This window comes from Ochotona princeps, chromosome 2, assembly GCF_030435755.1.
Source record: "Ochotona princeps isolate mOchPri1 chromosome 2, mOchPri1.hap1, whole genome shotgun sequence".
NCBI classification, from domain to species: Eukaryota; Metazoa; Chordata; class Mammalia; order Lagomorpha; family Ochotonidae; genus Ochotona; species Ochotona princeps.
In genome coordinates, this window is record NC_080833.1 from 72,459,527 (window position 1) to 72,485,030 (window position 25,504).

General features: G+C 38.9%; 1 protein-coding gene across 2 annotated transcripts in view; it reads right to left on the reverse strand.

The window, feature by feature from the left end:
• The window catches only part of COL24A1 (collagen type XXIV alpha 1 chain), a 339,546-nt gene that overhangs the window by 93,856 nt on the left and 220,186 nt on the right, over positions 1-25,504 (reverse strand). For both annotated transcript variants that reach the window (XM_058658790.1, XM_058658792.1), the window contains 6 exons: positions 19,577-19,630; positions 11,864-11,917; positions 8,497-8,550; positions 8,232-8,285; positions 6,293-6,346; positions 6,024-6,131 (listed from right to left, as the gene is read on the reverse strand). In XM_058658790.1, coding sequence (XP_058514773.1) covers positions 6,024-6,131; positions 6,293-6,346; positions 8,232-8,285; positions 8,497-8,550; positions 11,864-11,917; positions 19,577-19,630 — 378 coding nt within the window. The remainder of the gene's footprint in view (positions 1-6,023; positions 6,132-6,292; positions 6,347-8,231; positions 8,286-8,496; positions 8,551-11,863; positions 11,918-19,576; positions 19,631-25,504) is intronic.

Here is a 25,504-nt window from a genome sequence, read left to right on the forward strand (position 1 = left end):
TCCTCTTTGTGTATCTGACTTTGTAATAAAAATAAATAAATCTTTAAAAGTAGCTCTCTTTCTTCATATTCATACTTATTTTTCAAAAGAGCATTATTGAGAATCAGTGTACATACCAGATATATAAAACATGTATCATGCAGAGTTGTGGAACTATTATTGCAATTGAAACATTTTCATCATTCCAAAAAGAAATTCTGTACCTGTAAGAAGTCACAATTCTTTCTTTGCCCATCTGCCCTAGGCAATTAATTCATTTTCTGGATCTATGGATTTGCCTACTTGGAGTATTTCATAAAGAGGGCTCGTACAACATATGTAATCTCTTGTGACTTCTTTATTTTTCATTGTATTATCATTCATTTTCATCATCAAGTATACTCCATTATATGAGCATATCACATTTAATTTATCAGGTGATGATCATTTAGGTTGTTTTAACTTTTGGTATAATGAATAATGTACTGTGAACATTTATGTACAAGTTGTTTGAAAATTATCTTACTTATCATTCCTGGATTATCTTACTTATACTGGAATTCTTCAGTCAACTAGTTAAGTCCATGTTTAACATTAGCAGAAATTCCTAAGGTGGTTTTCAAAACAATTACAAAATTTTACGTCATGAGCAAGGTATGTAAGGATTCTAATTCCCCTATATCCTCAATAACATTATTTTTTACATTTTTGACTGCAACCAAGCTACTGGCTATGAAGAGGTTTCTCAATGTAGTTTGATTTGCATTTTCATGATGAATCATGATGTTGAAGTATCTTCTTATACACTTTATTTGCCATTTGATATCTGTGGAGAAATTTAGCTCTTTAGCTTATTTTTCAATTGAGTTGTCTTTTTATTGTGCTGTTAATACAGTCTGCACAAATTCCTTATAATTTAAGTATTTGGGTCATCTTCCACTGCCCTGAAATTAGGATAGCTGAATTTGAACCAGCACTGTGACATGGATTTCTAACACTGCAAGATGCAGAATAACCTAAAAAGCCTTTTTTTTTTTTAAAAGAAGGGGTGTGTGTGGTGGTTATTTGTGCCTAACCTAAGGCCATGCAGGTTAACTCCTATATTTTCATATTAGGCTTTAAGATGAGAGGTTCTTAAGTTAGCTGTTAAATTTAGATCTATGGCCGCTTTTCAGTTAATTTTTGTAGTATTATAAGAAAGGGTACCACTCTTTCTCTTTTATGTGGATATCTAGTTGTTCCAGAATCATTTGTTGAAAAAACTGTTTTCTCCCTCACTGAATGGTCTTGGCATATGATGCACTTTTATAATTCAAATTTATTTTGCTCTTTTTTTGAAATTTGATTTCATGCCATGAAATAGCCAAAACCACTAGATTTTATTAAACATAATTTGAAAACCAAAGTGTGATTCCCATCAGAGACTATGTTCCTCTTTTGTTTAAAATCTTTCAATGACTTCTCAATATACTTTCAATAAAAGGTAATCTTTTTAATTAAAGATTTATTTATTTTTATTACAAAGTCAGATATACAGAGAGGAGGAGAGACAGAGAGGAAGATCTTCCGTCCGATGATTCACTCTCCAAGTGAGCCGCAATGGCCAGTGCTACACTGGGAACCAGGAACCTCTTCCAGGTCTCCCACGCGGGTGCAGGGTCCCAAAGCTTTGGGCTGTCCTTGACTGCTTTCCCAGGCCACAAGCAGGGAGCTGGATGGGAAGTGGAGCTGCCGGGATTAGAACCGGCGCCCATATGGGATCCCGGGGCGTTCAAGGCGAGGACTTTAGTCGCTAGGCCATGCCACCGGGCCCCATAATCTTTTTACCATGGTTTAAAAAGTCCTTCACAATCTTATTCCTACCTGTTTCTTCAAGCTCACTTTGAGGAAATTTTTAATATTCATTGTACAGCAGCTGCAAAACTTTATTTAATTTTCTAAAAATTCTTAGCTCATTCTCATCTCAAACTCTCGACTCTTGCAACCTTGAAAAATCTTTCCAGAGCTCTTTGCATGGAAGTTTCCTTTTAATTCTCCAAGTCTCTATTTATCTGTTCCCTTTTCCGAGAAGTCCTCTCTCTCACCCTCAGTGTACTACATTCTCTAAGCTTAGTCGACTTTCCACATTTATTCAGCTATTCTCTTTCATTATCCCATTTATTTCCATCATTGCATGATCACAGTCAGCAATGACTTTCAATCTGTTGTTGTCCCTCTCTTATAGGGTATAATACCTGAAACCTGGGTTCTTGTTAATGTTTTTACCCTGGTACTTAGCAGAGTTCTTGTGTAAAAGAAAGCAGTAAATACTTTGTTGAACTAATGCACAAATACATTTTATAGAATCAACCTGTAAACTGAACAAAATACTTAAAATCCAAGATAATTTTTGTAAGGGTATACAACTTTTTTCCCCTCAAAGAAAATATACATGAAAGCTAATATGTTAAAGAAATATATAAGGATATTTTTCTGACTAAAATAGGGCTATATGGAGTTCAGTATGCTAATTCGGCATTCCACCAGAGATTTTGAAAGAGGTCTCCAATCCCTTTGTTATGTGCAATACATGAACTAAGAAACCACAGACTTAACAAGCACAACCCTTTAGTAAGACAGCAGATGTTTCAATGATGGTGACAGGGTTGACAGAACAGTTTTATGTATATTTCTATTTTGCTTTAGGATAAAATGATCCAAAATAAAGAAGCCTAACACCAGAGTCATAGGAACTATTTAAATGACAGAAGACTTAGATAATTCTTCACTCCCTAATGCCACTCATCTCCTATTCCCCCAACTGATTGTTTCTCAAGATTTCCAATAAAGTACATATATATATTATCATTGTTTTCCAGCTATAAATATTCCTGTCATCTTTATGCTTTTACTTTTAAGATCCTTTTAAAGAGCCTCTTAGAGAAAGGGTCCTTTGTGTTATTTCATCTCTTAAGATACTCATTTCAAATATCACCTTACACATACTGGGAAAACCACATTTCAATAAATCCAAGAAAATTTTGTCCCAAGGAAGGAAAATAATCCATTTTTATCTTGATGAGTTTAACTTTGGAGTTCATAGTGACACATATGTCTAGATCTCGGACACCACTGTGGCAGACTGCTTTATAGAAACAGATGCCGACTGTGAGGCAGATGTTTCTTTTTTAACTCTTCTCTCATGAGCATTTAAGTATTTAGGCATAGGAAGTAAGAATACATTCTCTTTTCTTGAAAACAAAAGTTTATTTACTTTTCTTTCTTTCTCTTGTTTACTTTGTAAGAATCCAAGAGAGCATCTTTGTGACACTGCCTAAGGAACAATTTTAAAAGTAAAAAATAAGCCAACATCAGGCTGTTTCATTAAGCAATAGCCCCTTGGATCATAAGATTCTTTTGAAAACACACACACACATACACACAAAAAGCCAGGGTATTTTTTCCCCTGAGTTTATAAGCTAAAAGGCATTTAAAATTCCAAGGAGAACAACAGAAGAATAAAGAAGAAACACACATGTGTTGTTACTAAAAAAAAGGCACCAAAGATGTGTACTAGGCAGGACTGTTCCTGGGAAAAATTACGAAGCAGATGAAATCTGGGTTTGTCGTGTTTCCATGCCTGCACTGAGATCCTTTTCCATCTTTGCTTTGCCCATCACAAACTGTCAAACTGCATCATCTCTCCCTGGCTGTCTTGCTGTTAGTTCATGGTACCTTTTGGTCTTTCTTTTTCTTATCTCTGTGTTTCCCTTCCCACTAATCCTTACAACTCTGCAACAAAAGTTTGATAAAAATTTGTGCTAATTAGGAATAACTGTTAATGGCTTCTAAAATATAAAATCAACTTTGACAGCAACTCTCAGGAAAACAATTACACTTTCTTGGCGTCCATTCCTTGGATTCTTTGTGGGCTTTTCCTTGACCATAATGGAAGAGGGCTGAGCATTCTCCAAAGAGGAAAATTAGCAATAACATAAAAAAGATGAAACAGGGGATTGAAACTGGTTATCTTTTGAATAAGCGAGGCTTAGAGACATAGGAGTCAGAAAATAAAGGAATTAGTGCCACATTGTCTTATATATTAAGCCTCTTAACTTTCTCTGAGGCTGTTTCTTTCAATTGTAAGATGTAAGAGGATATAAGGGAAAACACATCGTTTGCTGTCTAGGTCAATGGCATTTAACATAATTTTGTGGAGGACTCTCAGATGCTTTGTATTTGTCAGGGAAGAATATCTGTCATAATTTTCCAGGGCTGAGAGGGTGACATGGGAGAAATGGATACTTTAACACTACTCTGAAACTGGAGAGAAAGATTTAATTTGCCCAAGTTTAAACACAGGGACACTTCTACATGATTCAAATTTTTCAAATGTCATTTTGAAAAACACTGGTAATATTATCTATCATTTGAGGAAAGATGTGTTAGGGCATTATTTTAATTGTTGTATAGTCATGCACACATGTGAAAGTTGAGATGTCAGTTTATGTTTCTTTTATGAAATATGTTATATTGGTCTAGTTAGAGCTTACTTCAGCATACCTAACTGTGCCCTTTGGACAGGGGCTATCAAAGATGACATTCAGTGATTTGGAAGTTAGAAGACAGAGGGGAAAGAAGAAAGACTCAGTATCTCTACATCATGGGGGCAGATATTTGGTAAAGCAGGACCATTGTTTGATATGCCTTCATTATCCATCAGAAACACTTGTTATTCCATCTTCCTGATATGCACTCTGGGAGGCAGCAGTTGATAGCTCATGCACTTAGGTTCCTGCCTGGCTTGTGCTTCTGGCTCTCAGTTTCTCCCCAGTCCAGCCCTGGGTGTTGTAGGTATTTGGAGAGAAACCTCTCTCTCTCTATAAAACCAATATATCTTTGTTTCTTATATGAACAGAATAAATAAATAATTGAAATCACTACTTTGTCTTCCAGGCTGCAGTATCAGTTTATTCATGATTAGCTCCTTAGTCCTTATTGAGTCTCTGTGTGGTTTATGCTGAAAGTTAAGACAGCATTAGCTTTTGTTGTTGTTGTTATTTAATTTAAAGACTTATAATTTATTATTTTTTTTAATTTTCATTTTTACTTGAAAGGCAATGAGAGTCAGAAACTTTGCTGGTTCACTTCCCAAATGTCTGCAAAAACAGATCTGCGTCAGACTGTAGCCAGGAGAAGAACTCAATTCAAGTCTCCCACCAAGCACTGGAGCTGTTACCTGCTGCTTTCTATGGCATGCAACAGCACAAAACTGAATGAGAATGGTGTAACAGGGACTCAAACCAGGTACTTCATTATGGAATGCAAGTACCCAAGCAATGTCCTAACTCTGTCCCAAATTCCCACCTGAAACTCAACATACGAAGAACTGTGATCACTGGAGAAAGAGACCTACATGACAGAAGATTTCATTTGCACTCTCCAAGGGGCTGAGTAAGACTTCCAAAGTCCCTAGCTGCCAGGGTAACAGGATAAGAAAACTTAAATAAGAAAACACAGATAGTCTTAGGGATAACCTATGTTGAAAGACATGAAACAAGAACGAGGGAACTGCAATAAATGAAGCTCTTAAGCACGTAAGAGCTGTGCTCATTATCTATTAACAGCTTCCATTTGTCTTGAGGTGAGAGAATTTATTCCATATGACATTTAAAATTTCTGCTACAGTTATGTCTCAATTTAGATCAGATACCCGACACTGAGCAGATACTATGCTTGCAAAGAATTTCATTGCAAAGGTAGGATATTGTTCTGTAATAATGTCAGTTATATGAATAAGCACCAAAAGTGCCCAATCAAAGTAAGTTTTGACAACACAAAGAATTTAATGTTTTTTTGACAAAAGCTACATGGTTTATGGAAAAAATGTCTTCCTATTGTATATCTTAGGAAGACAAGTATTCTCCTTTTGTTCCGCTTTCAAGCCACCATTCCACACTTCTAACTACCCACTGAGTTAAGTCAGTGTGTGTGTGTGTGTGTGTGTGTGTGTGTTCATGTGAATGCGCACCAAGTTCACTGAAAATGAACCTAGAAGGACTTACCGGAAGTCCCACGTGACCTGGTTTACCCAAGGGCCCGGGAGTTCCTTTCAACCCCATCTCTCCTTTGTCTCCATTCTCTCCAGGAAATCCCCGATCTCCTTGATTTCCCTGTAATTCAATATGGTTTTTCTTTTAAAAAGGAGTATAGTGAAATAGTTATACTTCACAACAAGTAGACTTTTGTTTGGTATCCCAAAATAATTATGTTTCTTACATCAAAGACTTCATGAAACATTCATTTTCTATATAATATTACAAGCATGCTTCACCTTGAATCCATCTTTTCCTTGGAGACCTTCTTCTCCAGCAGCTCCTGGTTCACCCTGTTTTGCAGCAGAAAATGTGAGACTAAATTTTTGGCTACATCATTTATCTTTTTTTCCTTTTACCTCTGGAATATATAGAAAACAACAGGTTTGTGCTTATTTCTACTTCTACTTGATTTCTAAAGGAGATTTGACAGCATGATTTAATTTACCTTGAATAGCTCTGCAGATGATTTAAGGAGTCAGAGTGTTATCAATTCAAGTACAAGATGGTTCCAGAATATGAACAGATTTTAGCAATGTAAAAGTAATATGCACTCACTAAGTAGCTCTGAAAATTGAAACAGGCAGATTTATATTCCTGAGCTCAAGGAAAGTAAATATTCATTGTATAATTATAATGTCTTGTATGCTGAATTTACACTGGTGAGTACAACTTCATACAGCTATGATTACTATACTAGATTTTTAGAGCTTTTGTATTTTCTTCCCATCAGAGAAAAGTAAAGACTAACATGCCAGACCATAAAAAATCTGTCTTTTAAATCCAGAACTTGCAGAAATATACAACCGTAGTGTATGGTGCTACCAAAGGAGTCATGCATCTCTCGATGGGTAAAGACAATTAATGTTTATTCATTTCTGCTCTACCTCTCCCATCAGTAACAATTTCACTATTCTTACCTCTACTCCTCCTTTTCCCTGCCTCCCCACTCCTGCACAAAAGGGAAAGTGAAAAGAAAGCAGATGCAAAACTCTTTCCGTGAATGAATGCCTAATTAATTATCTTCGACTCTATTTTCTTGTTGAAAACAATCTCACCACAGCTTAAAATAAAGGCTATTTGTATTAGCATAATTATAAACAACTTATAGTTGGATAAAAACTATCCAATTATAGCTAAATACATTTCCCTTGCATGTAACTTTGAAAATTTTCAATTTTTTGTTTGCTTAAAAAACATTAAAATTGGGCCCAGCACGATATCCTCATGGCTAAAGTCCTTGCCTTGCACGTACCAGGATCCCACATGGGTGATGGTTCTAATCCTGGTGGCCCTGCTTCCCATCCAGCTCCCTGCTTGTGGCCTGGGAAAGCAGTCGAGGACAGCCCAAAGCCTTTGGACCCTGCACCCATGTGGCGGACCCACAAGATTCTCCTAGCTCCTGGCTTCAGCTTGGCTCAGCTCCGGCCCTTACGGCCACCTGGGAAGTGAATCATCAAAGAGATCTTCCTCTCTTTCTCTTCTTCTCTCTGTATATCTGACTTTCCAATAAAAATAAATAAATCTTAAAAAAATTAAATTAATATTTCATTCCTTTGTCTTGTTAGATGAGAAAACATCCTGAGAGTTGGTCATTGATATTTGTGTGAATCTTCTTAATGGTATCATGATTGACAATGACAGTGTCTCACATTTTTGGAAAGCATTCTGCAGAGAACACTTGTTTTGGAGGAAAGCGTATGAAGTTACAACTGTAAATGCTACAAAATAAGAATATGAATAGTGTTTACCATGCAGTTTTTGGAATTATGAAGTAAAGATAAATATTTTAAATAATACGTCAGAAAGGTTTATTATGCTTGTTTTCAAGTCTTATGAAGCTAAGTTACTAAGCTTTGACTCACTGACATAAGCAGACAGGCGAGTTATTAAAAGGGTTTTCAGGAATGGACATTTAATCTAAGAGTTAAGAGTCCATATCCCATTATCTAATTACCTGTGTTTGGTTCCTTGATTTAATTTCACAATTCTTGCATCTGCTAATGCAGACCTGGGGAGGCAGTAGTGATGGCTCAGGTAATTAGATTCCTGCCACTTGTAGGGGGGACCTGTTCCCTACACCTAGATTGGGTGCCAGCTTAGACTCAGTCATCGTGGACATTTGAGAATGAACCAAATAAAATAATGCTTTCAAAATGATTTCCAATAGGCACCTACCCGTAACCCTGGTTCCCCAGCTCCTCCAACACTGCCTGCTGGTCCAACATCTCCCTGAAGAAACAATGAGAAAGATGAAACTTTATGCTACTAACATGGTGTCTAATTATGGAAGGCCTAGAATAGAGGACTGCGAGTTCCAAGACACTTCCCATGTTTATCTGCTGGCATTCACCAGCCTTTAAGATGGTATTTGCCAGGAAGTGGCAAATGTTGGGATATAGTGGTGGAAGGTTATTGTCTCTTTACTTGCTGGGAAGGTTACCTTTGCACCTGGCTCGCCTTGCAGACCAGGTTCTCCCTTGATGCCCGAAGGTCCCTACAAGAGAATGATTTGACAAATGACAAAGGCAGTAACAACCTCATAAGATGGCAGGTTATTTTATTTTTTTGAAGCTCACTGGTAAGATATCTGGGTTCAAAGCAGATTCTTTGCTACCCCTTCATAAACTTCAAGGCAAATGACCTTTTAATCGTTTAAAAGGTCAAAACAACTTAACTTGGAATCAGGAGTTTTAAGACATTTCTTCTAATCCTTCCTTTCACTTCTAAGCATTAGTTGAAAGCAATCCAACTCCCTATTTCTTCTTCTTACCCTCATACACTTAGTTACTTTGTTTCTATAACTTTTGTTCTTCCTGGTAGAATCAACTTCTTTAAAAATTCGTTTTTCGGGCCTGGCGGCGTGGCCTAGCGGCTAAAGTCTTCGTCTTGCATGCGCTGGGATCCCATATGGGCACCGGTTCTAATCCCGGCAGCTCTACTTCCCATCTAGCTCCCTACTTGTAGCCTGGGAAAGCAGTCGAGGACGGCCCAAAGATTTGGGACCCTGTACCCACGTGGGAGACCTGGAAGGGCTCCTGGCTCCTGGCTTTAGATTGGCTCAGCTCCAGCCCCGCTGCGCTCACTTGGGGAGTGAACCATTGGACGGAAGATGTTCCTCTCTGTCTCTCCTCCTCTCTGTATAACTGACTTTGTAATAAATAAACAAATCTTTTTTAAAAATTCAATTTTCTTTACTGGTGTTATTTAAAAATTGTATAAGAAAAAGAGGAATTTATTCACATTATAAAAATGGTACACACACACAGAGCTGCTTTTCCAGTTTTCCTTCTTACCCAGTTTCACTGGGATATTTTTGATTTCTTTTCCTTGGAAAGCCCAGTTCTCTGCAGCCTCTGGCTACTTCCAGGTTCTGAGCTCCTGCAGATGCTCTGTATTGTTTTTCTTTCCCAGAGCCATTTATCTTGCTTTGGAGCATGTTAATGTATTCTCCACTCACCCACACACTTCTCCCCTTCCTTCATTCCCTTCTTATCCTTTTTTTCTCCTTTCTTTCTCCTTCCTAACTCTTGCCTTCCCTCTTGTTTCTATTTGTCTTCAAGATCTCAGAAATTCTTCAATATTTCTGATCCAGAGATGACAGTCTTTTGTATTAGGAAGCTTGGTGTTCCAGTTCGACTCACCTTCTGCAATTCACACACACCTTGTTTTCTTCAAAATAAAGAAACAGCAGAGCAAGGCCGGCTTCTAATGAAAAGCCCCAGTCCCAATCCTCAGATGCAGTTTTTTATTTTATTTTGTTTTTAGTTCTAATGATTACTTCTATACCTCAATTAGTATACCTCTATCTTTTGCTAGAAGGTAAGTCCTCATATATACAAACTCCCTTTTATTATGGATTTGCTATTCTGATTTTGTTATGAACTATACTACTGTAACAATATGGAGGAATTCAATATGGGGGGAGGGTTTGGGGAGGGGCTCAGGAAATCCCAGAGCCTATGAAACTATGTCATAAAATGATATTAAAAATAAATTTTAAAAATGTTGCTTATTTTTGGGCCCGGCGTGGTAGCCTAGAGGCTAAAGTCCTTCCCTTGCACACGCTGGGATTCCATGTGGGCACTGGTTCTAATCCCGACGGCCCCACTTCCCATCCAGCTCCCTCCCTGCTTGTGGTCTGGGAAAGCAGTCGAAGATGACCTAAAGCCTTGGGACCCTGTACCTGCATAGGAGACTCGGAAGAAGTTCCTGGCTCCTGGCTTCGGATCGGTTCAGCACTGGCCCTTGTGGTCACTTGGGGAGTGAATCATCTTCCTCTTCGTCTCTCTTCGTCTCTATACATCTGACTTTGCAATAAAAATAAACAAATCTCTATAAAAAAAGATTTGTTTATTGTTATTGGTAAGGCAGATGTACAGAGAGAGAAGTAGAGACAGGAAGATCTTCCATCATTGATACACTTCCTAAATGGTCACAACAGTCAGATCTTAACCAATCTAGTCAGGAGCCAGGAACTTTTTCTGGGTCTCCCATGTGGGATCAGGGCGCCAAGGAATTGAGCCATCTTTGGCTGCTTTCCTAGGCCATTAGCAGGGAGCTGTATGGGAAGAGGAGCAGCTGGAACTAGTACTGGCACTCATATGGGATGCTGATGCCATAATCGTTAGCTCTGGCACAATGCCCCATGTCTTGTTTTAGAATAACTGCTTTCTTGTCCTCTGAGGCTCACCTCTTGTAATCCTGTAACTCCTTCACCACTAGCAGCAGCAGTTGTATACTGTGCTTAAGACAAAGGACCCTGAAGCAAGCCTGCCTAGATATTCCTGCTTTTCCTCTGAGATGATGTTTACTTGTCACTAAGATTAAAACTCTCTTGAGAGAAACCTTCAAGACTCTAGATTTCACTCCCTTTGGACTGCTTTATTTACTTTCTTGGACTTTTATCTTTGGATTTCTCTGGTAGCTCTTTTTAAAAACCAATTGGGAATCAGTGCTTGCAACTGACACTGGTTTTTCTAATCCTAAATGATCACTACTGGCAATAATTCCATTCATGCATAAGGTAGCATCATTATGTATTGAGGGACAGTGGCCAAGAGCATGGGTTTGGGAGACAGAATGTCTAAGTTTAAACCCAGGCTCTTCTACTCTTGGCTACTGTTATTCAGTGAGTTATTTACATTTCTCATCTATAACACAGGGATAACCAACCACCTCTTACTAAGAATTACTGTGAGAATCCATTGATGTAGTAAGGCACCTAAGTACTGCTTGGAATACAGACATCTCAGTATGGGAGGCAGGTGTCCCAAGTAGCATCTTCACTGCTTTGCCAATGGCCATCCTCATTTTTTGCTTTAGTGGAATTGTAGGCTTTATTTTCTAAATATTAATTTTGTGATGTTTTAAGCTGGAGTTACAGAGAGAGAGTGAACAAGAGCGAGCAAGAGGGAGAGAGACACTTCCATCTGCTGGTTACTCTCCAAATGACCACAATAATTAGGCCTGCACCAGGCTGAAAGAAAGCCTTGAAATGACTTGAGTCTCCCATGTTGCTGTCAGGGACCAAAGACCTCGAGCCTTTTGATCCAGGTAGTTACCTACCTGGATCAAAAGGGGAACAGCAAAAACTTGAACATGAGCTCAGATACAGGATCTGAGTATTGCAGGCAATGACTTAACTCTTTTCAGTCACAACACTGGCCTTGGGTTTTAGTTTTTAAATATGTAATGAAACACTACAGAATTGTTCTTCACAATATATAACTACTATATTAATTTTACATAAGAGTTTTACAAAAGTAGTATTGGGATTGAAGAATAAGAAAGAACTAGAAAAATATTACCTCAGCCCCCATTTCTCCAGGTGGCCCAGTCTCGCCTTGCAGTCCTCGTGGTCCCTATATTAAAATTTAAGATATGAGAATCAAATTTACTTCAAAAGAGATCTGAATCTAGATAAGAAACTCATAATTGATAGACAATGTATATGTATCACTTTATGTAAATTGCAACTTCAGCTTGTTTGTGTCAATAGTATTAAGTTATGTTTGGAATCCAAAGAAGAAAGAAATATTGTTCATTATTTTATTTTCTATGCCATTCAACAAACATTTACCAAACACCAAAAAATAGCATCAAATACCATGCTAAGGATGTTCACAGGTGTCTTATTTAAAGGGTAGGGCAGTCATATATCTACTTAATATTTCTGAAAATACGTGACAAACAAAATGACATTTTTAAAACAGATAATGTGTGATTTTTTTTCCTGCAACAGTGGTTTTGCCATTTTGTTAGAATGTTATTGGAATTACAGTTTGTGTCCATATCAGATAGGCTTCTTCTACTTTGCAATATGCATGTAGGGTTTGTCAGTGTATTTCTATGGCTTAATAATTAATATTTTCCAATTCAGTTTGCTTACATATTTTCTTTTCGAAACCACTGCTTTAGTCTAGTCAGGCGTCTATGATAGACTTCTCTAAATTAAGAGTTCACAGAGCAGCAAGTTGTTTTTTTTAATATTCATTTATTCATTAATTACATTGTATTACATGACACAGTTTCATAGGTACTGGGATTCCACACCCCCTTCACCCCAAACCCTTCCCCCATGGTGAATTCCTTCACCTTGATGCATAACCACAGCTCAAGTTCCGTTGAGATTCCCTAATTAAAAGCTCACACCATACAGAGTCCAGCATCCCACTTGTCCAGTTTAAGTTCAACGGCCTCTTAGGGAGGCCCTCTCAGGTTTGAAGGCAGAGCCAGCAGAGCGTCACCTCGATCAATTAGAAGCTCCAACTTATCAACAGCAACAGTCCAGGTATGATGAGGCTGGTGTAGAGTCCACTGATTGACATAGTCCATCTTAGAGTTTCCCCTTGTCCAGTTTTCCGCTGCAAACATATAGCTGAATTGGTTGATTGATCTACTCCATCTTCCATCTTTTCTTGGTTAATGCTTTGATTCCTCCATTTTGTTCAGGGGAATCCCCTAAGAAACTTTGAGGCATTCCCAGTCCAGGCTCCTACATGTACTACTAGTAAGCACAGTGCCTGCCACCGTCCATCACTCCGATCAGCTGGTGGTTTTAACCGCTGGGTTGGTTCTATTCTGAGCCCCGACCTCCATTGGAACCAATGAGTATCGCAGCTCTCCCTGGCTCTGCCCATCACACTCTCGTCCCTCACCTAAACCAGTGGGAGGTGTGCTGGTCGGGTGTTGCATTTCCTACTGGCACAGGCCATTTCACCTTGGCATTTTGTGTTTTGTACTTTTTTTTTTTTTTTATCGCAACCCAAACCCGGCCAGGCCCCCACACAGTTCCAGCGCTTGGGCTTGCCAGTGGATGACGTGAACTGACTCAGCCCGGTCTGCCCCAACGCGAGCCAAGTGTGTGCCAGTGTTTTTGACAGTTCTGGAGGCTGGGGAGCCTGAGGCCGAGGTGCTGGCATATGCAGTGTTTGGTGAGGTTCATTGTCCAGTTCATAGATGATGCCTTGGGGTTGTATCCTCCATAGTGGAAGGCATGAACATGATTGGCAGGGTCTCTTTATAAGGCTACAAATCATTGTTGTGATGGAAGAGCCCTCATGGCCATGTAAGCACTTCCCAGATATCCCCACTCGTAACAGCATCACTTTAGAGGTTAGGATTATTACATGTAAATTCTGGAGGAACAGGTGAGACTAAGGCAGACATCACAGGTTGCTTCCAATTTGAGCATCCTCTGCATAAACTGCTATAAACATTTATGTGTAAGTTTGGGTGTGAATCTGAGTTTCGTATTCATTTGGGTAAATGTCAGGGGCAGTGATTATTGTATTACATGATAACAGCATACGCAGTTGTAAGGAACTGCCAAATCTTGAAAAGTAGTCATACCATTTTGTATTCTCACCAATAAAGAATGAGTCTCTGTTACTCTGTAGCCTCAATAGCATTTAGTACTAGCAGAAAGTAGCCATTATTGTTTTAATTTGCAGTTCCCTAATGACATTTTATTTGAAACAGGTTTTCATATGCTTCTATACAATTTCTGCATTTTTCTTTGTGTGGTTCCTGATAAGATCTTCTGCCCACTTAAATATTTTATTATTTTTTTTAAACTTTGCTTTCTTGAAAGAGTAATGATGAAAGGAGGTAGGCAGGGAGAAGGAGATAGAGAGAGACTTAGGTACAGAAAGAGATATTTTTCATGTGCCGATTTATTTTCCAAATGGCTAAAACAATTCAGCCAGGCCAAAGTCAGGAGCCTGCAACTCCATCCATGTCTCCCCCTGTTACTGCCAGTGGCCTAGTACCATCTTCTGTTGCTGCTTTTCCAGGTGGCACTAACTGGGAACTGGAACAGAAGAGGAATAGTTGGGATTCAAATTGACACTCTGTTTTGGGATGCCGGCATTACAAGTGGGGGCTTAGTCAACTGCACCATAATGCCAGCCCATTAAAATTATTTTTATTGTTGATTTTTTAAAGAATTATTTCTATATTTTGGACAATATGCTATTTTTTCTTTTGTGGATTATACTTTTGGTGTTATATGCTTTTTATCAAGTCAGAGTCATAGATTTCACTCATATTTATCTTCTAATTTCACAGATTTTCATTTTGCATTTAGGCTTAGGATCCATCTTGAGTTCATTATTTGTGCGTTCATGATTTGCATGTGGATATCCATTTCATTCCAGGAACACTTGTGAAAATGACTATCCACTATTCACCTTTGCTTCTTTGTGAAAGATCATTTGAGTGAGTTGGGACTATATATTTTATACTATGTCTGTGGTCTATTTCTGAAGTTCCTATTCTGTTGCAATGATCTGCTTGTCCATTTTACTTTAGCAACTTCAATACTGTCTTAATTACTGTAGTTTTAGAGTAAGTCTTAAAGGCAGGTACTCTCAGTCCTCCAACTTTGTTCTTTAAGATTACATTGGCTATTCTGGACCTTTTGCCTTTTCATATGAATTTTAGAAGCTGTTTGATAATCTTTACCATAAGTAGCTGGAATAAAAACTGAAATTGTATTGAATTAACTGAATAGAACAAACTGTGAAAGCTGATATCATAACAATATTTATTCCTCCTATAAATGAACACAGACTAGCTCTCCGTTTAGATCTTAGATATCTCTAGTTACAGTATCTGTTGTTATTTTCTTTGTGCTATATGACATTTTTAATTTTAAATTCCAGTTACAGTGGTTCCCCTTATCTACAAGGGATGCATTCCAAGATACCTGGTGTGTTCCTGAAACTGAAACTGATACTGTGTACAATTTTAGTGTATACACATACACATAAACACACAGTATATTTTTGCTCTCATGTATACATAAATTAGTTATTTGAGAATCTTGCTAAGTATCTTTTGAGACAAATTGATTTCTAGTACTTAGCTAAGAAAGAATATCTAGAAAATTATATTTAAAAAATACTGGGGATATCATAAAGCAATGATAAGCAGAATTCATTTTTAAAAGTATAGTATTTATTTTATCACTGATTTTAAGGTAGTTTTAAATACTGACAGGTACTAATAATATTTATTTAGGACGGGAGACACCTTTTTTTTAATTCAATATTTCTGAAAACGAAGGAAGAAATGTAGGAAGGAAGAAAAAAAAGGAAGGGATGAAAGTAGGAATGAGGAATGGACCCCATTGATTCACCTGCACTAAGATTGTGAAAAGTATACAAAACTTGTCATAATTAAGACAGGAGTCACTTGTGTTAACCCTAACAAAAATTAAAGAAAGCCAGGATGTCATGAAGGGTTCATATGCCGATTGCCCAGGATAACTTCCACGACAGTCAGCCAGCATCTCCAGCTCGTGCAGAGACTGCTGCAGCCCTGCATGGAAAGCACTTCTCTGAGGGCATCTAAACAACTCTCCGTCTGCTGAACAATGAACTGACACCATCCTGATTATTAGTCATTTTGGCCAAAGATTCTCGTTTCAAAATATCTGATGTAATCCTTCTCTCTTTTTATTTTGACATTAAAAACTTCCCCTTGCCACAATCTCTTTGGATACACCCATAGTTTTGTTCAGCATACGTGTACCCCTTGTAATGCTCTGCTCTTACCAAATAAATAGCATCATTTTTTGGAAAATATCTGATGGCTGTTTTAGATTAACAAGGGTCAACATGTACAATTTTGCAAGTTGAATGGTGCATAAGCCAAAGGACATTGTTTGCGACAGTTTTTTACTTTTCATTCTTTTTTTTTTCTTCATTTGTGTGACTGGAATCCAGATTGAGGTAATCAAACTTTCAAGGGCCAGATGGTATGTTCTTTAGGCTTGTGGGTCACGTGGTCTCTGTCAAAAGCTACTCAACTTTGTTGCTGCAATGTGAAGGTAGCCATACATAATCTTAAGTGACTGGTGTGCTGCGTTTCAGTAAAACTTGACTTAGAATAGCAGTGACTGGGAGTAAAGGCTATAGTTTACACACACCTCTTAATGCCTACAGACCTCTAAAGGAGCCCAAGCTTGCCATGAAAATTATAAGCAAGGTGATGGTTCAGATTGAGCCTCTTGACTTGTATATCTGATTTTTTATTGCTTTTATTATCTCTTTCAGCTTCCTCTGCAGTTTCAGCCCCTTCTACCAACATTTTTAAAATGCTGAAATCCTTTAAACCTCAGTGTTTGATCTATTACAGGAGGCTGTTTTAGACTGAGTTTCTGCTCCAGGCCCTACCAGATCTTACCAAAAATCAAAATGGAGTCAACTAAAAGTAAGTTGTTATCTGATCTGAAAAAAAGAGGAGAGAAAGATCTAAATTCCTTAAACGTACAAAAACTGTGATAATGAGGTTTCTTCAGCCTTAATTCTTACAAAGAAGCAACTTGATGTCAATCAGTTTTATTGCACTGTTCTCTCTATCCCTGCCTTATAAGAAAAATAACTATGATTAATCCATTCTTTTGCTCTGCTTTTGCTTTCTTCAGCCTTCTTTGTATATAAAATCAATCTCTTCTGCTTAGCTCATTAGAACATTTAATCCCACTTTTAGAATGAATCACTGCTTAATTTTAAAATTGAAAATAAACCAATTAGGCTGTCTAAACTAAATTCATTGTAATTTTATCTTTTGAAGATTTTTTCTCATTTCTATATTCTCTCCACAGGCAGCAAATCCAGTATTCTTAATTTCAGTGCATTCCTCTTCTTTGAATCCATCTTACTTTTCCTAAAGGCACTTCAAATATGTCAACATAACTAAACTGAATTTTCAATTTACCACTCACAAACTTAATTGTCTACTGGTTTCCCCTGTCTCAATGAGTGGTGGGATCATCTCTTTACCATGACAAGCCAGAAACTTAGGTGCTATCCTTCACATATCGAGTCTCTATCTCCTAATGATTTTATGGTTTTTTTTTTAAATTTTTAAATCTATCCACCATGTTTTCTCTGTTATTAAAAAGATTCCACCATCTGTTACTTAGATTACACAACAGGGAGGCATTCTTGGATCTTTGCACCTTGTGATTTGAATGAATTTCACAAAACAATCTGATCAATAGCTAGCCTTACCCCTCCACTGACATCCTTGTGTTCTTAAGATAAAAACACAAAACCTTGGGTATAAAGCTGTGTATGTCTTGCAGCCTGCCTCCCTACACACCCTTTGCCTACACTTACTTCTCATTTGACTTTTTGTGCCATATCCATGCAGTCCTTCTTTGAGAAAATGTTCATCCTTTGCATCCAACTATAGATAATCAACTCCAAAGTGTGGCATTTGGCATATAGGATACTTCACCCCTAAACTGACCAGATGTGAGGACCAATCTTGCCTCCTGTTAGCATATTGCCCAGTGAATTCCCAGCCTCTAGCATGATGAAGGCATCACCTGCCCAATCAGGCAAGGATTTTGAGTCTCACCACGTCCCCCATAGCCTTCTCAACAGATTATTAATAGACCTATGTTCAGTGCATGAACAAATGGCCACGTATTCAAAAACAAAGGCTTGCACTATAATGAGCAAACCAGTTTTGAATCTTGAATACAAAAAAAGTTATAGACTTTGAGTATCCTAAAATATAAAACATATATTTTAATATCTCCTTTGTCTCTTTTACTTTATCAGTTTCTTTGTTTTCCTTCCATGAGGAGATAAAGCAGTTCAAATACATATCAGGCCCATTTATGTCTCTTATAGTCTGGTTTATATTTTACCTATCAATCCCCTGACTCAGTGACTAACATTTTAATTTTTCGGTGCTGCAAAGGTACTTAGTCATTTAAGGCTACTGTAACAAGTCTTCTAAAGCCACTGATTGTGTAAATCCTCATAATTTCAACTGGTGTTGTCAGAGTTCTAGAGACACACTTATACTGACCTAAATGTCTTCTAAGTCTCACTTGGTTTTCAACCCATTTTACTTTATGTAATGTTACCTACCAGCTGAGCAACTATGTCTTTGATTACAGAAACTTTTGTCAATTCAGTTTAACAAACACTAACTGAGCATATCTTATATGTAGCCCTTATGCCAGGAAAGGAGATTACAAAAGTGAAAATAAGTGATCTCTGACATACAGGAGTTCACAGATTTTTTGTTTTTAGGAGTGAGAACTAGTTAAGTATATAGTGTTACTGGGAGTTTGGGAGTTGAATTATTTTACTTCAAATGAATGTCAGATTGTGAAGATAGAGACATTGCAAGCAAGGAGAAAAAGGTAAAAAAAATTAGTTGGGTGAAAGAAACATCATGTGTAAGACTATTTAGAAGAATTGTTCATTATCGGCAGATCTTTACTTATTTTTGTGGAAAGTCTTCACCATAGCTTAAGTAGATAAAGGAGAAAATTAATGCAATTTAGTAACAACAACCCTTTGTTAGTATTTTCCATTTGGTATTATCTAAGTGAATTATGCAAAGACCATCTGTAAAACCTTTTGTCAATTGATGATAAAATCATGTGGTTTTAAACACTGTATTATATTGTAAATTTGAGAAGCACATTATTCCATATTACAACTGACACCATTAACTAGAAGAATGACTTCACTGGCAACAAAAATCACTTGTAAGAAAGTGACTGTGATAAAGTGTTTCCTTCTCTCAGTTTATTTCCCAAAGAAATTCTGTAAGTGAAACATATTTATAGAACTGTGATGCAAGGTTTTGTATTGTTGATCTAACAACATTTCTGTTATATTTATACATTTTCTCCCAAAAGATGTTGAGTTTGGCTTCTGTGTAAAGTTTTATATCATAGAGTTGGTCTCATAAATGTAATTGTGTTTATGTATGTGACTCAGTAAAATAGTTCTATTTGCTGAAAACAGAAGACAGTCAATTTTAACAGTTCCAGAAAAGCAGTATCAAATACTATGATTTGCAATTAGAAAAGCATTAAAAACCATATTAAAGCAAAATAATCATTTTGCACAATTTATCTATAGTTGTCTATGATAAATGCTGTTCTTAAAACATTTCTCACAGCACAACCAGGCAAAAACAATAAAAATGTAAGCATACATCATGAGAAAAACACTATCAGAAAAGCATAAAGATAAACTTACTGGTTCTCCTACAACCCCCTTATCGCCTGGACTTCCAGGGACTCCTTGTAAACCCTAGAAAAAAGAAGGCAAAACTTGTTGAAAGAGTGGTGGTTTTTGAAAATATTTCAGTCAGTTTCCTTAACTGTGCTTTCCTTAAAAATCTATTCACCTTTCACTTGTCTATTTCTCTTCTTTGTGTGTGTGTGGTAAAATAGCTTTACCGAGTTTAAAGCACTGTGGTATTTAGGGCAGTCATGTTGTGCAACTACCCTTATCATCTACCCTGTAACTTTCATTCTCCCCAACTGAAACTCCATAACCATTAAACACTAACTTATCCATTGCCTCTGTAGCCTTATTTTCTGGAAATCACTCATTCTAATTCATATCTCAACTCATTGATTACTCCACATAGTTCAAGTAAGTGATATAGCTGCCCATTTGCATTTGGCATATTTTACTTAGCGAAGATCTACTTCAAGATTCATCTGTGTTATAGTGTTAATATTAATACTCTTAAAGGTTGAGTAACATTTGATGGTCTGATAAACAGGTTGAGCATATTAAACAACCTAATAATTTGAAATTCAAAATGCTCCAAAACCTTTGAGGTACTAACAAGACACAATAAGTGGAAGATTCTATATCTAACCTCACATGAGAAGTCATAGTTAAAATGCAAACTCACTAACAATACTGTATAAAATTATCTTCAGACAATGTGTATAAGGCATAAACATAAACAACACAAAATGAATTTTGTGTTTAGACTTGAAGCTCTTAAGATATCTCACAATATATATTCAAAATTAAATATATTCAAAATATTTTAAAAATTTGAAAATCTAAAAACTCCTAGTCTGAAATATATTGAATGAGGACTACATTACCTGTACTACATTTTGCCCTGCTCTGTACAGGAGTATACAGGTATTTGTTTGAGTTTCCGTGATGTTTTCTTCTACTAAATTATTAAATCAAGTAATATATTTGGATAATCAATTCATTGTTAGTTGAAGATTTTTTTGTTTGTTTTTTAGGATGTAAAATAAGACTCTTGCTTCGAACTTCCGCACTGGAAGATAAAATTTTCTCAACTGGAAAATTAATTATTGAAGAGAATGTTCCCTTTATCCAGAAACTGATTTTAGTTCATTTGTCAAAGATTAGCTTGTTGTAGCTGCATGGATTAATTTCTGGGATTTCTCTTTTGTTCCGTTGGTCCATATATCTATTTTGGTGCCAATAGCAGGCTGCAGTGTGTCTACAAAGCTGATATTGTGATGCTTTCACCTTTGTTTTGTTGCTTCAGATGGCTCTAGCTATGCTGAGTATCTAGTGCTTCTATATAAATTTAAGCACTTTTTCTGAATCTGAGAAAAAAATTGGTAAAGAATCTATAAATTACTTTGGGTAGATAGGACATTTTGCTGATATTAAATCTTCCAATTCATAAAAATGGATGATTTTTCCTTTTATGTATGTGCCATTATCTGTTTGTTTTGTTATTATTTAATAATTCTTATTGTGGATTTTTATATCCTTGGTAAATCTGTTCCAAAGTATTTAGCTTTTTTTGTAGCTGTTGTAAACGGCACTGATACTACAATTTCTTTCTCAGCCCAGTCATTGTGTACACAAACTGTAACTTTACCAAACACTTTCAATCATTTTACTTCTTGACTATATTCCTCCTGAATTAGTGCTTTTTTACATTTTTACTTTTTGAACTCATTAGTTAATAGAGAATTGAACCTTCTTTGTAATGTAAATTAAAATATGTAATCTGAAAAATTAAAATGAAAGGAAGGATAAAGTAAGAAAAGGAGAAAGAGGAAGGAAAGGAGGAGAGATAAAAGGAAAAGAGAAGGAGAAGGGTGGGTAAGGCACAAAAGGATAAAGGGTGTATCATACTCGTGAATTGTATCTGAGCGAAAACTCATAAAAAACACATATTATAAAAATCTATGGGCCCGGCGGCGTGGCCTAGCGGCTAAAGTCCTCGCCTTGAACGCCCCGGGATCCCATATGGGCGCCGGTTCTAATCCCGGCAGCTCCACTTCCCATCCAGCTCCCTGCTTGTGGCCTGGGAAAGCAGGAGAGGACGGCCCAAAGCCTTGGGACCCTGCACCCGCGTGGGAGACCCGGAAGAGGTTCCTGGTCCCAGCATCTGATTGGCGCAGCACCGGCCCGTTGCAGCTCACTTGGGGAGTGAATCATCGGATGGAAGATCTTCCTCTCTGTCTCTCCTCCTCTCTGTATATCCGGCTTTCCAATAAAGAAAAAAAAAAATCTATGTTTGAATTTCAAAATACTTTTACATATAAATAAAACATTTTTCAATTTCATTAATTTTTTTAAAAGATTTATTTATTTATTACAAAGTCAGATATACAGAGAGGAGGAGAGACAGAGAGGAAGATCTTCCATCCGATGATTCACTCCCCAAGTTAGCCGCAACGGGCCAGTGCGTGCCGATTCGCGCCGATCCGTGCCAATCCCAAGCTGGGAACCAGGAACCTCCTCCGGGTCTCCCACGCGGGTGCAGGGTCCCAGTGCTCTGGGCCGTCCTCGACTGCCTTCCCAGGCCACAAGCAGGGAGCTGGATGGGAAGTGGAGCTGCTGGGATTAGAACCAACGGCCATATGGGATCCCAGGGGGTTCAAGGCGAGGACTTCAGCCACTAGGCCATGCCGCTGGGCCCAATTTCATTAATTTTTGAATCTCCCTTATATATGTATATAACACACAAGCTATTATAGTGTAAAGTACAGTGTTGGCAAATGAACCTGCACGGTTGCAAATTTCTTTCACTTACATTATTGATTTTAAATCAGTAATTTTAAGAAAAAGCCAATAGGCAAAAAGGAAGCAGCCAGAAAGATTCCAGGTTAATAACAGGTCAAGGAATTTCAAAACAATAGTACCAAGAAGAAAAACAATTTTTTATATAATAAAAGTCAGACATAATAATCAGACACGTGAAAATACTTAGAACAGAAATGGATAATATCTGAAACAAAATTTTGACAGAAATAAAGGATAAATAGAGAAATAAAAAAAAATCATAGCTAGAATTTTTTCATATTCCTTCTCATGAACTGTTAGAACACCTAATTAGGAAATCGGTAATGTACGAACTTTTTAAGTTGTTTCCTAATTTATAAAAACTAAATCAGTGGGGGATGGGTTCGAGGTTTGAGGTTAGGGGCAACTGCAGCTCCCTGCAGTGTGGCGGCTGTGGGGGGTCACCTGCCGGGTCGGACCCAATTCTGGGGACTCATGCCAAAGACACTGCAGGAGGGCAGTGAACGAGTCTGTGGCTTCCCCCAGGGTGACCAGTGCACCAAGAGTTGCCAGGCTTTGCTTGCTGGCCGCCCGGTGGCAAACTCTGGGGTTTTTAAGATATGTAGTTGCTGCCTGGGGACACCCATGAATAAGGCTAGTTTTAGTGTTGGTGAGAAGTGAATTTTGGTGGATACCCACTGACAGGGTCATGAAAGTTTCAGGCATGCGTGGGGACTGAGGCTGGTGGTTTGGAGGGAAGTATCCAGAAGATAATTCGGAAGAGACAGATTCACCAACCCAATTAGGAAACCAGAGATGGGCTGTTAGCATAGAACATCACTGATCGCCACACACCAGCCTGCCACAAAGCTATGGATGGGGGCCTCTTTGGCAGGGTTAGGTACCATTACCCAACTGGGTGGTGGAGTGGTGGAGTGATCACATTTGGCAGGGTCAAGACACTATCTAGCATATGAGAGAACTTGGTCTGGGGGTAAACTCTGTGGAGTTGTGTGGGCCCAACCCTGTGGAAGCACAAGTCACCCTCATTAGCTCGCAAGCTAGGGTTGCGATGGACTAAGCTAGGTGTGACCATCCCACCTGCCATCACTCACGGTTGTAGGAATCCACAACAGTCAGGGCAGGTCAAGGCAGCAGCACCTGAATGTTAATCCTAAAACAAGATGTGGGGTGGGCCAGGCTGCAACTGGAAGGCGGCAGAATGGGCAGGGCCAAACAAACCTTAACTCACAAGAAACATCAGAAATCAGGTTGGAGCACAGGTCATGCTGAGTAGGCCCTTGCACCTACTGATCTGCGTGAGACAGGGACGCTAAGCCACAGCATTTAAGGGGCCAGGACAGGTGAGGGGCTCTGCCAAGCTGAGTCAGAGCAACCACTGGCATGCACATGATCTAAGCCTGGGAATAGGCCCAGTTGGGGAGCTAAGGGGACACCCTAGCTGGGTTGAGTTTCCCACCAAGGAGAGCATGGGCTGGAATTGGGACTGCGTTCTGATCAGGATACGGTTGTAATCTCACTTGGCACAATTGTGGACTGGGACTAGAAGCGCCAAGCCAGGCCAGACTCCAACACCATCTGGTGCTCTGAAGGACCAGGGGAGATATGTGACAGACTAGGCTAGGTCTCAGCCCTTACTGAACCATGTGTGAGCTGTTTTGGGGGTATGGAAGAGCCGTGGCTGGGTTGAAACATCCGACAGTAAGAACCAGATTGGGTTGAAGGCCAGTCAGGAAAAGCCACTGTTCCTGCTAGGACAGGAGGTGAACTGAGTAGGGCTGGCTCATGGACCCTCTGGTATGTGCGATATCTGGCACTGGGAGAGTTTCTGATGGAGGAGCCTGGACAATTCCTCTGGCAGGACACAGTCCCTGCAGGTAAGTGCAAGAAACACAATAGGAAACAGCTCAGAACGGGCAATAGAAATTATCCCACTGGCATACACATGGCATGGGTTGGGGGCAGACCAGGCTGAACCTGTTCACATCACCCGCTGGCAAATCCAAGCACCAGAACAGAGTGTGGGTTGAGCCAGGTTTCGTTGCGACACATACCAGTACACACTAAGGAATGCCAAGGTGAGATGAGCCATATCAGATGTGGTTGCAGCGCCCAAACAGCACATGTGAAAACCAGGGGGAGGAGGCAACGCTTACAGGGAAATGTAGGCTCCCCTGCTGGACAACTACTTCCATTGAAAAGTGTGAGTCGGGATGGGGGCAGATCAGACTAGGCAGGGCTATAACGCCAGTGGGCCTCATGTGAGCTAGATAAGGGAAGGGCCACGGTGGGCTGACTGTTTCGACTAGTGCAAGCTAAAATTAGAGTGGGTGAGGGTTGGTTGGGCTTAGCCGCAGCATCAGATGGTAGAGGCTGGCACTGGGAGCTAATTCTGTCAAGTCAAATGCCAGAACCACCTGGAGAGTGCATAATCTGAGAGTGGGTGCGGCCTAGAAGGGAAATAGTGGGCACCTTCCTTGGGGTTATCACTCTCACTTGATAGCATGAAAACCAGTACAGGGGCAGGGGTGGCTGTACAGAAAGGCGCCTGCCAGTAAGTGTGTGGGCTGGATAGTAGGTTGGCTGGGTTGAACTAGGCTTCAATGCCCATTGACATGTGCGAGAGCTAAATGGGATGTGGGACAGATTTGACAAGCCTGCGGTACATACTGGCAAGCATGGGAACCAGGGTAGGGGGCAGAACTGTTGGGGGTTATGGGGAGTTGCCCCAACTAGGCTGCAGCTCCCACTGGTTTGCATGAGGACTGAGTATGAAGTGGGTAGGATCGAGCTGGACTTCAACACCCATTGGATCACAAGGAAGACAGGGCTGGAAACAGAACTGACCCAGTAATCGCAATGACCAGCATGTGCATAAGCTGATTGGTGTGATGGACGGTGTTGGACTCTATACTAGTAAACTTATGCAAGAATCAGATCTGGGATCATCTCAGATGAAGCTGCTTTGGAGATCCCTCCAACTGAACTGCCGATCTTAGAACCCTAACAATGAAGAGACTGTCAACCAGTGTACTCTGAATAGATTTCATTGCAATTGGAACGGTGAGATTGGCAGCAATCCAGAACTGATGAACTATCAAAATTGTTTAAGCAGGACCCTCGGAGCGCGCCTCCCGT